Raw genomic sequence first — 11,902 nt, forward strand, 5'->3', positions numbered from 1 at the left:
CCTCTATTGAAATTAAAATCCATTATTTATTTTTAACTTAAGCCCTGAATAGATTCCTTTAGCTCAGAAGCCTCCAAACTGGGGCAACTTTTAAGACTTGTGGACTTCAAACTCCCAGAATCCTGGCTGGCTGGGGGATTCTGGGAATTGAAGTCCCCGAGTCTTAAAAGTTGCCCTTTAGCTAAAACTCCCTTACGGTTTCCATCACTGCTGGACCAGCAGAGTTCCAGGTATGACTGAACTGAGATTTGTGCCCAGCTGGGGGGAACCGGGCATGAAAGTCCCAGCCAAGGAAGGGAAGGGGTGGTGGTCCAGCTTTGTGTCCAATGCCCATGCTGGCCACACAGATGCAGAGTGACCACAGGGGATAACCTTAGCCCATGTCAGGCCATCGAGAGGGAGGGAGGGGAAGGTTAGCACAGCTGGTTAGCACATTCCCCCTGGCCCTCCCCTCCTTCCTCACGCTTGAGTGGTGGCAGTGGGGTCTCTCCCAGGGAGCGTGCCACGGCTCATTTGAATGAGAATGGCCCCCTCCCTGCGCCTTGCAGCCTATTGAATCCGAAGCATTGCTGTGCTAATTGTGTGGGCCTGTCTTTGGGGAAAAAGCAGCACCCCGGTCTTCACCCCCCCAAGGTCAGGAGCCGCTCAGGGAAAAAGGCTGCCGGCCTCCACCTCTGCCTTCTGGGCACTTGGTTAACTCATGGGGTCCAGCTAGGTCAAATCGGGCAGGCCTGCCCGATTTGACCTAGCTGGACCCCATGAGTTAACCAAGTGCCCAGAAGGCAGAGGTGGATGCTGGCAGCCTTTTCACAACAGCTCCCTGCTTCTCTGTTGACCCCTGAGAAAACATAACATAGCAATAGCAATAGCAGTAGACTTATATTGACCTAGCTGGACCCCATGAGTTAACCCAAGTGCCCAGAAGGCAGAGGTGGATGCTGGCAGCCTTTTCACAACAGCTCCCTGCTTCTCTGTTGACCCCTGAGAAAACATAACATAGCAATAGCAATAGCAGTAGACTTATATACCGCTTCATAGGCCTTTCAGGCCTCTCTAAGCGGTTTACAGAGAGTCAGCATATTGTCCCCAACAACAATCCGGGTCCTCATTTTACCCACCTCGGAAGGATGGAAGGCTGAGTCAACCCTGAGCCGGTGAGATTTGAACCGCTGACCTGCTGATCTAGCAGTAGCCTGCAGTGCTGCATTTAACCACTGCGCCACCTTGGCTCTTGACATAGTCAAGAGAATCCCTTAGATATTCTAAGAATACAGATAGTCCTCAACTTAACGACTATAATTGAGCCCCAACATTCCTGTTGCTAAGCGAAACATTTGTTAATGTGAATTTTGCCGCGTTTTATCACCTTCCCTACCACTGTTGTTAAGTACTTAAGTTAGTAACACGGTTGTTAAGTGAATCTGGCTTCCCCTTTGTCCTTGCTTGTCAGAAGGTCGCAAAAGGGGATCACATGACCCCCTCCCCCGGGACTCTGCGGCCATCATAAATACGACTCAGTTGCCAAGCGTCCGAATTTCGATCCAGTGACCATGGGGGACGCTGCAATGGTCGTCAGTGTGGGAAATGGTCGTCTTGTCACTTTTTTTCAGTGTCCTTGTAACTTTGAATGGTCACTGTTGTAAGTCGAGGACCACCTGCAGGAGGTGACCAGGCTGAGCCCGAGGGAGGGAGGGGGGGGATCGAACGCGTCATCAGTCTCGCATTTCTTCGTGCCCACAAGAGATCTCACCCCGGCTGCCCCTTGACTTCCACCGACGCTTCTCTGCCGCCAATTTGCTTTGACCGCTAGTAGTTCAGATTCTTGTGGAGAGCCTAAAGCTTGATATTCCTTTTGAAGTGCCTGGACTTCCTGATTTTCCCCCTGCTTGACAAATATCTGAGAAATTGTAAGGATGTCTCAGAGCCAAGGTGGCGCAGTGGTTAAATGCAGCACTGCAGGCTACTGCTAGATCAGCAGTTCAGCGGTTCAAATCTCACGGGCTCAGGGTTGACTCAGCCTTCCATCCTTCCGAGGTGGGTAAAATGAGGACCCGGATTGTTGTTGGTGGCGATATGCTGACTCTGTAAACCGCTTAGAGAGGGCTGGAAGCCCTATGAAGCGGTATATAAGTCTAACTGCTATGGCTATTATTCTAAGGGTCCTCGTGGGTCTTCAAACTTGGCAACTTTAAAGACGTGTGGATTTCAGCTCCCAGAATTCTCCAGCCGGCAGAGCTATGCTGAAATCCACACGTCTTAAAAGTTGCCAAGTTTGAGGACCTCTGTGGCAGATATTCTGCTTGGGGCTGCCACTTTTTTAGCCGGTGTGGGTGAATATTGCCGCCTGGGTGATCAGCGTATCTCCCACTTGACTTAATTTATTCTTATTTATTAAACTTACAAGCCGCCCGTCTTGACTGTGCAGCCACTGCGATCCAACTTCTCTTAAGAAGGAAGGCGCAGGGTTAGCTCTGCACCCTCCTCCGAAGGTCTTTCCTGAGAGCGCACAGCAGTGGTTGGTTGCAGGCGGTATGCCACACACACACCGGTATGGGCGTACTGGAGCCTGCCCGGAGCACCGTATACTGTTCCAGTACGGTGCTCCGGAGGGCCCACCCGCCCGGCCGAGCTCCTTACTGGTCTTTTAAGTCTTCGGTGCTTCCGCGCACACACACAGCGTGTACAGCACCTGTGCAATGCTCTGCTGAGCCACTGGAGCATCGTGGAGGCTCACGGAGGCGCTAAGATGCATGTGCGCACTTCCCGTTTCCATGTGGATGCGGGAACCCACCACTGGCGCACAGAGATCCTCAGAGTCAGGCCACTTTTAACGTCCTTCGATTTGAGCCGAGGCTGCTGGCGGCACCTGCCTTGCCATCTTCGGAAGTCCTTTTTGAGCCATTCCGGGCTGGTCATCCCCTCCTGCCTCTCTCTCTCTCTCTCTCTCCTCTCCCAGACAGCTTTCCCCCTCATCGACAGCGTGGATCCCCACGGCTTCATCTCCTACCGGCTCTTCCGAGACGCCACGCGCTACATGGACGGGCATCACGTGAAGGTAGGGCTGCAGCGCGGTTGGGAGTGCTCCCTGGCCCCCCGCGTGGGAGGGGTCCTTTGCGGTGGCTTTAGGAGCCGCTCGGAACCGAGGAGGCCAAAGGGTCGCCTGCAAAACCCATGTGCCCCTTGGGAAGAAGGTGATAATACCTGGGGAACAAGGATACGCAAAGCCACAACGGCCCTTCCTCTGTTTTCAATCGGTTTTAGGCTGCTTTTGGGGACTGTAATGCTGGTTTTGGCTGCCCCGTTAACGATGGGCGGTAAATTCTCCACATTTATTGGGGCCCAGGTGGTCCTTGACCACAGTGATTTTGATTTGATTTGATTTGTCTTGTATGCCGCCCACTCCCGAAGGACTCCAGGCGGCTCACAATAGACAAGGGAAAGGGGGGAAACTAGACAAAGAAAACACTTTAAAAACAAAACCGCAACATTCACAATTTCCGTGGGGCTGGATATTTCACAGGCCCCCCGGCCAGGACTTGGTGGCTTGGCGGAAGGCCGGGAGGGTCGTAAGGGTCCGGATCTCGACAGGGAGATCATTCCAGAGGACTGGAGCTGCAACAGAGAAGGCTCTCCCCTGGGGGGTCGCCAGCCGACATTGGCTGGCGGATGGAATCCGGAGGAGACCCAACCTGTGCCATCTAATTGGTCTGAGGGAGGTAATCGGCAGGAGGCGGTCTCTCAGGTACCCAGGTCCGATGCCATGTAGGAGCCCAAATTTCTATCTCTAAGCAAGGCAGGCGTTACGTGGGGTTTTGCCCCATGTTCACACTTTCTTACCACAGTTCTTAAGCGAATGACAAGATGGCTTTGTCTTCGGGGTGTGAATAATTCACGGCAGGGACACAAGTAGCTGGGTATTAGCATCCCTGAGAATTGGTTTATTTTATTTTATTTATTTGTGTCCCACCGTGGACATATATCCAGCACAATGCTGTACTCCTATCTTGCCACAATCATAATCCTGTGAGGTGGGTTGGGCTGAGAGAGACGGGGGGCGAGGGGGGGGGGACTGGCCCTAAGCCATCCAATTGTCTTTCATGCCTAAACCAGGATTCGAACTCACCATCACGTGGCCCAAATCCCCCCAGCCAGCTTTCAGGGCTCAGGTGAGGCTAGAACTCACCGTCTCCTGGTCATTGGCCCAAAGAGACTTAGCCAGCTTTCGTGCCTACGGCAGGACTAGGACTTCCCTTCTCCCACTTTCTCGCCTGGCACACCTTAACCGCTAGACAAGCTGGTTGACCAGGAGCTCAGCAAGAGTACAGGACCCCAAACCTCCCTGAGGACCCCCACACCCCCGGGCCTTTTGCCCCTTGGGGCCTCCTCCACCCTCCCCCCCCCCTGCCGTGGGCCCACTCTTGGCATCCCAGAATGTCTCCTCCCTCGACCTCCTCCGCTGCCTGTTGCCTCTCTGGGTGAGCAGCTGCCTTGGCCACGTGGGCGAGTCCCCTGGGCCAGCTCTCCACAATAGAGGGAGGGGGGCTTAACTGCTGGGGCTCCCTCGGACTGGGGGTGGGGGGGGCAAAGCTGCCTTCTGTCTACGTTCTGCTCTGCCTCCCCCCCCTCGTCACCTCCCATCTGCTGCTGGTGGGGGGCCTTCTCCCTATCTTAATTGTTTGGATTCTCCCCCCCCCCCTCCCCAAGTAAGCATCGTGGGGCAGAGGGGGGGGCTGGTTTTGTCTTCGTGGGAGAAGCAGCCTCACTCTGGGGCCCGTTGCATTAAAGATGGAAAAAGGGACACTTGAGCCCAAATCCTCTTTTCTTTTTTCTTTCCTTTCCTTTTCTTCTCCCCTCTCCTCCCCTCCTCTCTTCTTTTCTCTTCTCCCAGCCAGGGTGGATCCTACATATTAAATGTTAGATTTATTTGATCACTTTTTTCTGGAGCTTTTTTTTTTTTAAATACGCTATTTTTTCCCTTTTTTTTTTTGTCATTGTTCGTGTTGAATGGATGCGTTTGTTTTATTTTGTTTGTTCGTTTTTTCTGGTTTGCGTTTCACCTTTTATGATAAAACGATAAATAATACAAAAGGAAGAAGCCGGCCAGGCAATTAAAGATGGCTTGAAAAAAAGGCCTTTTCCACTGTGCCGAGGAGGAGGAGCAGATTTCTTCCCAGTTCCTTCCCAGGGCTTTGTCTTTGTACTGAAAATAAAGATTTGGAAGTTGGAACGATTTGTGGAACAGCCAAGTCTCCTCTAATCCAGCAAAGCAATGGTGAATGGGGGGAAAAGTGGGGGGGGGGCAACCCCACAGAAAACTGGTTGATTGAAGGACTTAATGACTAACTTCCAGTTACATATCATTGTGTGGAATCTGCAGCTTATTGTTTTGTTTTCCTAAGAGGCCTGGGACCTTGGAGTGTTTTGTACATGAAAAAGGAGACTTCGCTTCTTTAGAAGCTGAGCAATTGAGGCAACTTTCCTTGTTTATTTTAAAGCTCAGGCAGTGAGCACATCTCCCCAATCGAGCGGAGCGTGTGAGTGATTATAGACTCACAATACAATACAATAGCAGAGTTGGAAGGGACCCTGGAGGTCTTCTAGTCCAACCCACTGCCTAGGCAGGAAACCCTATACCGTTTCAGACCAATGGCTATCCAACATCTTCTTAAAGACTTCCAGTGTTGGGGCATTCACAACTTCTGGAGGCAACTTCTGTTCCACTGATTAATTGTTCTAACTGTCAGGAAATTTCTCCTCAATTCTAGCTTGCTTCTCTCCTTGATTAGTTTCCACCCATTGCTTCTTGCTCCACACTCAGGTGCCTTGGAGAATAGCTTGACTCCCTCTTCTTTGGGGCAAACCCTGAGATACTGGAAGATGATATCATGTCTCCCCTAGTCCTTCTTTCTATTAAACTAGACATACCCAGTTCCTGCAACCGTTCCTCATATGTTTTGGCTTCCAGTCCCCTAATCATCTTTGTTGCTGTTCTCTTCTCAGTTCATTACTAGGATTTTTTTTAAAGATCATTATAACATAGTGGCTGCATCCGGTCCAAAAAACCTCACTCACGAGATGCAGCCTTGCATCAGCCTTGAGTCTCAACGTGAAAAATACTGTACAGAACTTCTCCGCATTGTCCTCGATTGAAACGAGGCAGGAGGGAAAATAGTGGAAGGATGTGGGAATTTCCCTGCCAGGAACATCGAAGGGCGGACTCCCTTTGAATGCCCTTGGCCCACACGGAAGGAGGGGGAAGCCCATGCACTCTCTGGCTCTCCTCCTTTGCTCATCCAGCTGGACTTTTCCGAAAGCGCTGGAGGAGCCCCAGGGGGCCACAGGGCTGGCTAGCACCCTGAAAGGCCCCCCCCCTTAGTTAATTTCCCCAGTCATTTTAATTTTTCCTTGCCTTTACACTTTCAATTGTGTATTCCCTGTTTATGCTTTGATGTTTTATCTGTGCAGCACCCAGAGTGTCTCTGGGAAGGAGATGGGCGGTTTTAAAGGGAGGGAGGGAGAGAGAGAGATTAGATAGATAGATAGATAGATAGATAGATAGATAGATAGATAGATAGATAGATAGATAGATAGATAGATAGATAGATAGATCAAGTTTGCTGGCTGGGTGTAATTCTGAGTGTAAAAGACCACTCATCTTAAAATTACCAAGGTTGGTTGAATGATGATGGATGAATGGACGGACAGATGGATGGATAGACAGAGACAGACAACATGTTGATTGGATGGATGGATGGATGGATGGATGGATGGATGGATGGATGGATGGATGGATAGATAGATAGATAGATAGATAGATAGATAGATAGATAGATAGATAGATAGATAGATAGATAGATAGATAGATAGATAGATGATAGAAAGATAGCTAGACGGATGGACAGACAGACAGACAACATAAGTTGGATGGATGGACAGATGACATGAATGGATGGATAGATGGATGGATGATGGACAGACAGAGAGGACATAAAGATTGATTAATCGGATGGATGGATGGATGGATGGATGGATGGATGGACGGACGGACAGATGACATGGATGGATGGATAGATGGATGGATGATGGACAGACAGAGAGGACATAAAGATTGATTAATCGGATGGATGGATGGATGGATGGATGGATGGACGGATGGACGGACGGACAGATGACATGGATGGATGGATAGATGGATGGATGATGAACAGACGGAGAGGACATAAAGATTGATTAATCGGATGGATGGATGGACAGATGACATGGATGGATGGATGGATGGATGGATGAATAGATAAATGATAGAAAGATAGCTAGATGGATGGACAGCCAGACAGACAACATAAGTTGGATAGATGGACGGATGGACGGACAGATGACATGTATGGATGGATAGATGGATGGATGATGGACAGAAGGAGAAGACATAAAGATTGATTAATCGGATGGGTGGAGCACAAATGGTCAGAGGTCCCACCTGCCGCTCTCCTTGCTCCCCCCCAGGACATCTCCTGCCTGAACAGAGACCCCTCCAAGGTGGTGGTGGTGGATTGCAAGAAGGAGGCCTTCCGCCTGCAGCCCTTCAACGGCCTGGCCCTCAAGAAGTGGGACGGGAACTCTGACGACCGGACCCTCTTCGACCTCTCGGCCTTCCTCAAAAGTGAGCCTGGGCAAAGCAGAACACGAACTTTGGACGTTGGTTTCCGCCAATCAACGCCATTCGTAGTTATAGCCACCTCTGGCATTTGTCAAGTTGGCACATTTAAAAACAAACAAACAACGGAGGTGGTTATTTTATTTTGTATTTGGAAAAATTTGGAAATGGACACCTTCTCTCCCCCGCCTCTTTCCCCCTCCCTATTTCCCTAGCTTTTATTTCCATTTATATTTTATATATTGCGATAACCTTTAAAAAAGGCAGCAGAGGCCTCGGTCTCAAGGGAGCCATAGGAGACCCTCCCCCTGAGCCCCTCTCCCTTCCCAGCTGTTTTTCCCAGAGGATCCAGAGCAGTGTTTCTCAACCTTGGCCACTTGAAGATGTCCGGACTTCAACTCCCAGAATTCCCCAGCCAGCGAATGCTGGCTGGGGAATTCTGGGAGTTGAAGTCCGGACATCTTCAAGTTGACAAGGTTGAGAAACACTGTCCTAACCACTGCTGGGGAATTCTGGGAGTTGAAGTCCGGACATCTTCAAGTGGCCAAGGTTGAGAAACACTGGTCCAGAGGGAGCTTTGGGGTCCCTGCCTGGCCAGGCTTCGTCCTGTTGCGTTGCTCTGCCCGGTCATTTGTGGTCCTTCTCTCCTGCAGCCATCGCCATGAGCGGAGTGGACGACGTTCGCTCTGTCCTGGAGAACTATTCCTTGGAAGAAGATCCGCTGGAGGCTTTCAAACGCAGGCAGTCCCAGCTGGAGCAGGTGAGAGAGAGAGAGAAGGTGGGGGGCAGGGGGAATCCCAGGCCCTCTGGGTGGGGACAGGGCTGCCACGGCTTCTGAGACCCCCGGGTGGGCTGAGGAGGGGGCTGACGGCAGTGCCGGGGGTCTGTGCCCCTCCCCAGGAGGAACAGCAGCGTCTCTCGGACCTGACCCAGCACAAGAAGCAACAGCTTTTCCTGGGCTCCCTGGCCAGCCGGCTGTGGCCGCGCTCCAAGCAGCAGTGACCCCTGGAGGACCAGCCGCCCCCATCCACGAATGGACTTCTCAGCCGTTCCTGCCCCTCGGACCCCCGGCCTGGTGGGGAAGGGCCTTCTTGGGGGGGGGGACTGCAGCAGGAGGGGCAGAGACTTCGGCCCAACCTGGACACGGATCGTGGGCTGCAACCGGACACCCCTTTCTCCCTGAGGTCCCCTTCGGCAGCAGCATCGTTTCTTGAGACCAAGACTATTGTGGGTGAAAGGGAGCCAGTCCCTCGGCCCTGGAAAGGGGCCGTTTCGGGGTCCGGCTGCGGGAGGGCCGGGAAGCCAAGCCATCGCCTACCCAGGAAACGGGCCCGACTGCAGCAGGAACCGAAAGGAGGAGAAACTCCAGCCAGGGAAGAGGAGGAAGAGGAGGAGGAGTTGGCCTCCCCAGTGGCTCCCATCCCTTCTCACCGTGTTCCCATCGGACGGTCAGCCTGTCGGGTGAATGGAGAGGAATGTTGGGTGCACTCCAAATAAACGGCCATCTTTATAACAACGACGCCCGTCTCTGTGGGGCCCTCGAGGGCCCTCCCAGCCGGGTGGTTTCCTTGCAAATGTCTCATCACCCAGCTAGCTAACATCATCCGTGTTGGGAGGGAGGAGTGGGTTTTTCAGAGGGGAAGGAGAAGAGGAGGACTGGGGGAGGGGGGTCCTTGGTGCTCTCTGAGCTGGGGGTCTCCTTGCAGATGATTTATGACTCCGGTGGGAAACATCATCGGTTCGAGAAGGGAGGGAGGCTTGTCGGGAGGAGGAGGAGGAGGAGGAAGAAAATGACTGTGGGGTCCCTGGGCTTGGTTGCCACCTCGAAGGCTTCTTCCTACCCAACTAGATAACGTCGTCAGTGCTGGGAAGGAGTGGGGGGCCTTGTTTCTGCACGAGTCGAGGGGGAGGGGGAGGAAGAAGGCCAGGCAAGGTTGGTCCATCGAGCCCTGGGAGTTGAGCGCCTGTATCTGTTCAGCCTCCTTCCCCCCCCCCCTCCTCAATATCTCCCCACTGAAAAACCAGTCCCAGCTCTTTGTCTTGAAGCCGAGAGAGGCCGGCCGTCAACAGGAAAGCAGCTGGAATGGGCTGCGGGGGGGGGGGGGGTTGCTTCGCTTCCCATGCATGGACATGGCAGCAAGAATTTCCCCATTGTTCAGTCGGAACGGTTTCTCCCCTCACACTGAGACGGGGGGGGGTCTCCAAACACGGCCCCTTTGGGGACTTCCAACTCCCAGAATCCCCCCCCCCCCATCCAGCTCTCCTGGGAATTGACGCCTAGCCTGGTCTTAAAAGTTGCCAGCTGAGAACATCTGGTGGGCAGAAACCTGGAAGGACGCCGGTCCAAGGGACCTTCTCGCCGGCTTCCCCCTGGCCTGGCTGATGGAGACCCTCTGCATCCCTTCCTTTGTTGGGCCGTTCGAGGCCCAGGAGAGGACAGGAGAAGGCCTCCGATTCCCCTGCCTTAACTGGGTGGTGGTGGAGTGGAGGGGATGAGGGGGGGACCTCGGGGGCTTCTCCCCTGGCGGGGCTGCTACTGCAGGCACTCAGAACTGGGCCACCACCACAGCCCGCCTTGCAGAGACTGGTGGTGCAGTGGTTAGGGTGCAGCACTGCAGGCCACTTCAGCTGACTGCTATCTGCAGTTCAGCGGTTCAAATCTCACTGGCTCAAGGTTGACTCAGCCTTCCATCCTTCCGAGGTGGGTGAAATGAGGACCCAGACTGTGGGGGTGATATGCTGACTCTGTAAACCGCTTAGAGAGGGCTGAAAGCCTTATGAAGCGGCATATAAGTCTAACTGCTATTGCTACTCTGCCAGTTGCCAGGAAGGGTTTTCAGGGCGCTTGGGAGAAGACGACTGATGGGGAGGCCGTGGGTGGGAGGGGCCTTGCAGGAGCAAGTTAGAGGGAGCTGGGGAGCCATCCAGATGTGGCAGCTAGGCAGATGTTTCTTAGCCCTGGGAATAAGGGAGAGGGGGTCTTGGTAATAAGAGTAGATTTGGAGGTGGGGAGGCTGTTCATATATATACTGGATCCGCCACCATCATCATCATCATTCTTTTTTTCACCTTTTTCTCCTTTCCCCCTTTCTTCTTCTTCTTCTCCTCTTTTCTCCTCCTCTTCCTCTTCTTCTCCTCCTTCCCCTCCCCCCTTGAAGTAAACAAGTGAATCCCATGGCTGCCAAGGCTTCTCTCATTGCTTCCTGTTTGGCTCGGATAATAGATCCGCTTCCTGGACCTTTTGACGTTACCTCACCCTTCCCCTCCACTCCGGGAAGAGGAGGGGGGGAGAGGGAGCCCAGAGGGTGGGGTGAGGGCTGGGGGTGAGGGGCTGCTGCTGTAAAGGCTCCCCTTCGCAAAACAAGGACTGTGAGGGGCCCCGTGTGGCTCCATCAGCATCAGGATGCCCGGCAGGTGGCATAAAAGCTGGGGGGGGGATGTCTTTCAAGCAGAACCTGGAAGGCCCCTTGGGGGGGGGTGCTGGGGTGGAAGAGGGGACCATCCAGAGGCCCAGCCACCGTAGATCCCCTGCCTGTCTGGCTTCAGAATGGCTCTCCTGTGATCTACTGGGAGCTTCCTTCTGCCCTATAAGACCCGGGTCTCCGAAAGAAACCAAGACCGGAGGAGTTGACTGGATCTTTGCCGGACCAGGCTGAGAGACCCGTGACCAGAGAGCCTTCAGAAAGCCCCAAAGGCCATTCCAGCGAGCTGCTTAACAACCGTCGTAAAGTCAGGTGCAGCTCACTGAACCGCCGGCTTGCTCGGCCATGAAAACGCTGCCCTCCGTTGTGGTTGTAAGTCGAGGAGTAGCCATGTAGGTGAAGTCCCTCCAAGCAGCACAACGACAGCCTGAAGCGTGGGGTTTCTTGCGGACGTTTCGTGACCCAACTAGGTAACATCATCAGGGTTGGAGGAGGAGGGCTGTGGGGGTCCCTGGTGCTCTCTCTGCTGGGTGGTTTCCTTGCAGACGTTTCGTGACCCAACTAGGGAACCTCATCAGTGCTAGGACGTTAACTGCACTCCTTACTGGGGAAACTGCTCAGAGAGCGCCAGGGACCCCTCTTGCCACCCCTCGGCTGCAACCACCCTCCTTCTCTACTACGAGGCTGAGAGGCGGCTACGGTGGCATCGTCCCACATGGGTCAGAAAGATAAATAAACCTGTTGGAGCCCAGAAGTGATTTTGCTCCCCAGCCCTTCAATGGCCGGAAGGCCGGGGGCAGGAGATTGTCTGGGTCAAACCATTTCCAAC

The 11,902-nt window shown here is 53.2% G+C and overlaps 1 protein-coding gene across 1 annotated transcript in view; it reads left to right on the forward strand.

Moving 5' to 3' along the window:
- Positions 1 to 9,168, forward strand: part of TIMM50 (translocase of inner mitochondrial membrane 50) — a 28,707-nt gene extending 19,539 nt beyond the window's left edge. Inside the window, exons 8-11 of the mRNA XM_087728120.1 lie at positions 2,957 to 3,055; positions 7,501 to 7,657; positions 8,305 to 8,411; positions 8,552 to 9,168. Coding sequence (XP_087584246.1) covers positions 2,957 to 3,055; positions 7,501 to 7,657; positions 8,305 to 8,411; positions 8,552 to 8,653 — 465 coding nt within the window. The 3' untranslated portion in view covers positions 8,654 to 9,168. The remainder of the gene's footprint in view (positions 1 to 2,956; positions 3,056 to 7,500; positions 7,658 to 8,304; positions 8,412 to 8,551) is intronic.
- Positions 9,169 to 11,902: the final 2,734 nt, after the last annotated feature.

This window comes from Thamnophis sirtalis, unplaced genomic scaffold, assembly GCF_051295495.1.
Source record: "Thamnophis sirtalis isolate CommonGarterSnake01/CBP01778 unplaced genomic scaffold, rThaSir2_p1.2 scaffold_13, whole genome shotgun sequence".
NCBI lineage: Eukaryota > Metazoa > Chordata > Lepidosauria > Squamata > Natricidae > Thamnophis > Thamnophis sirtalis.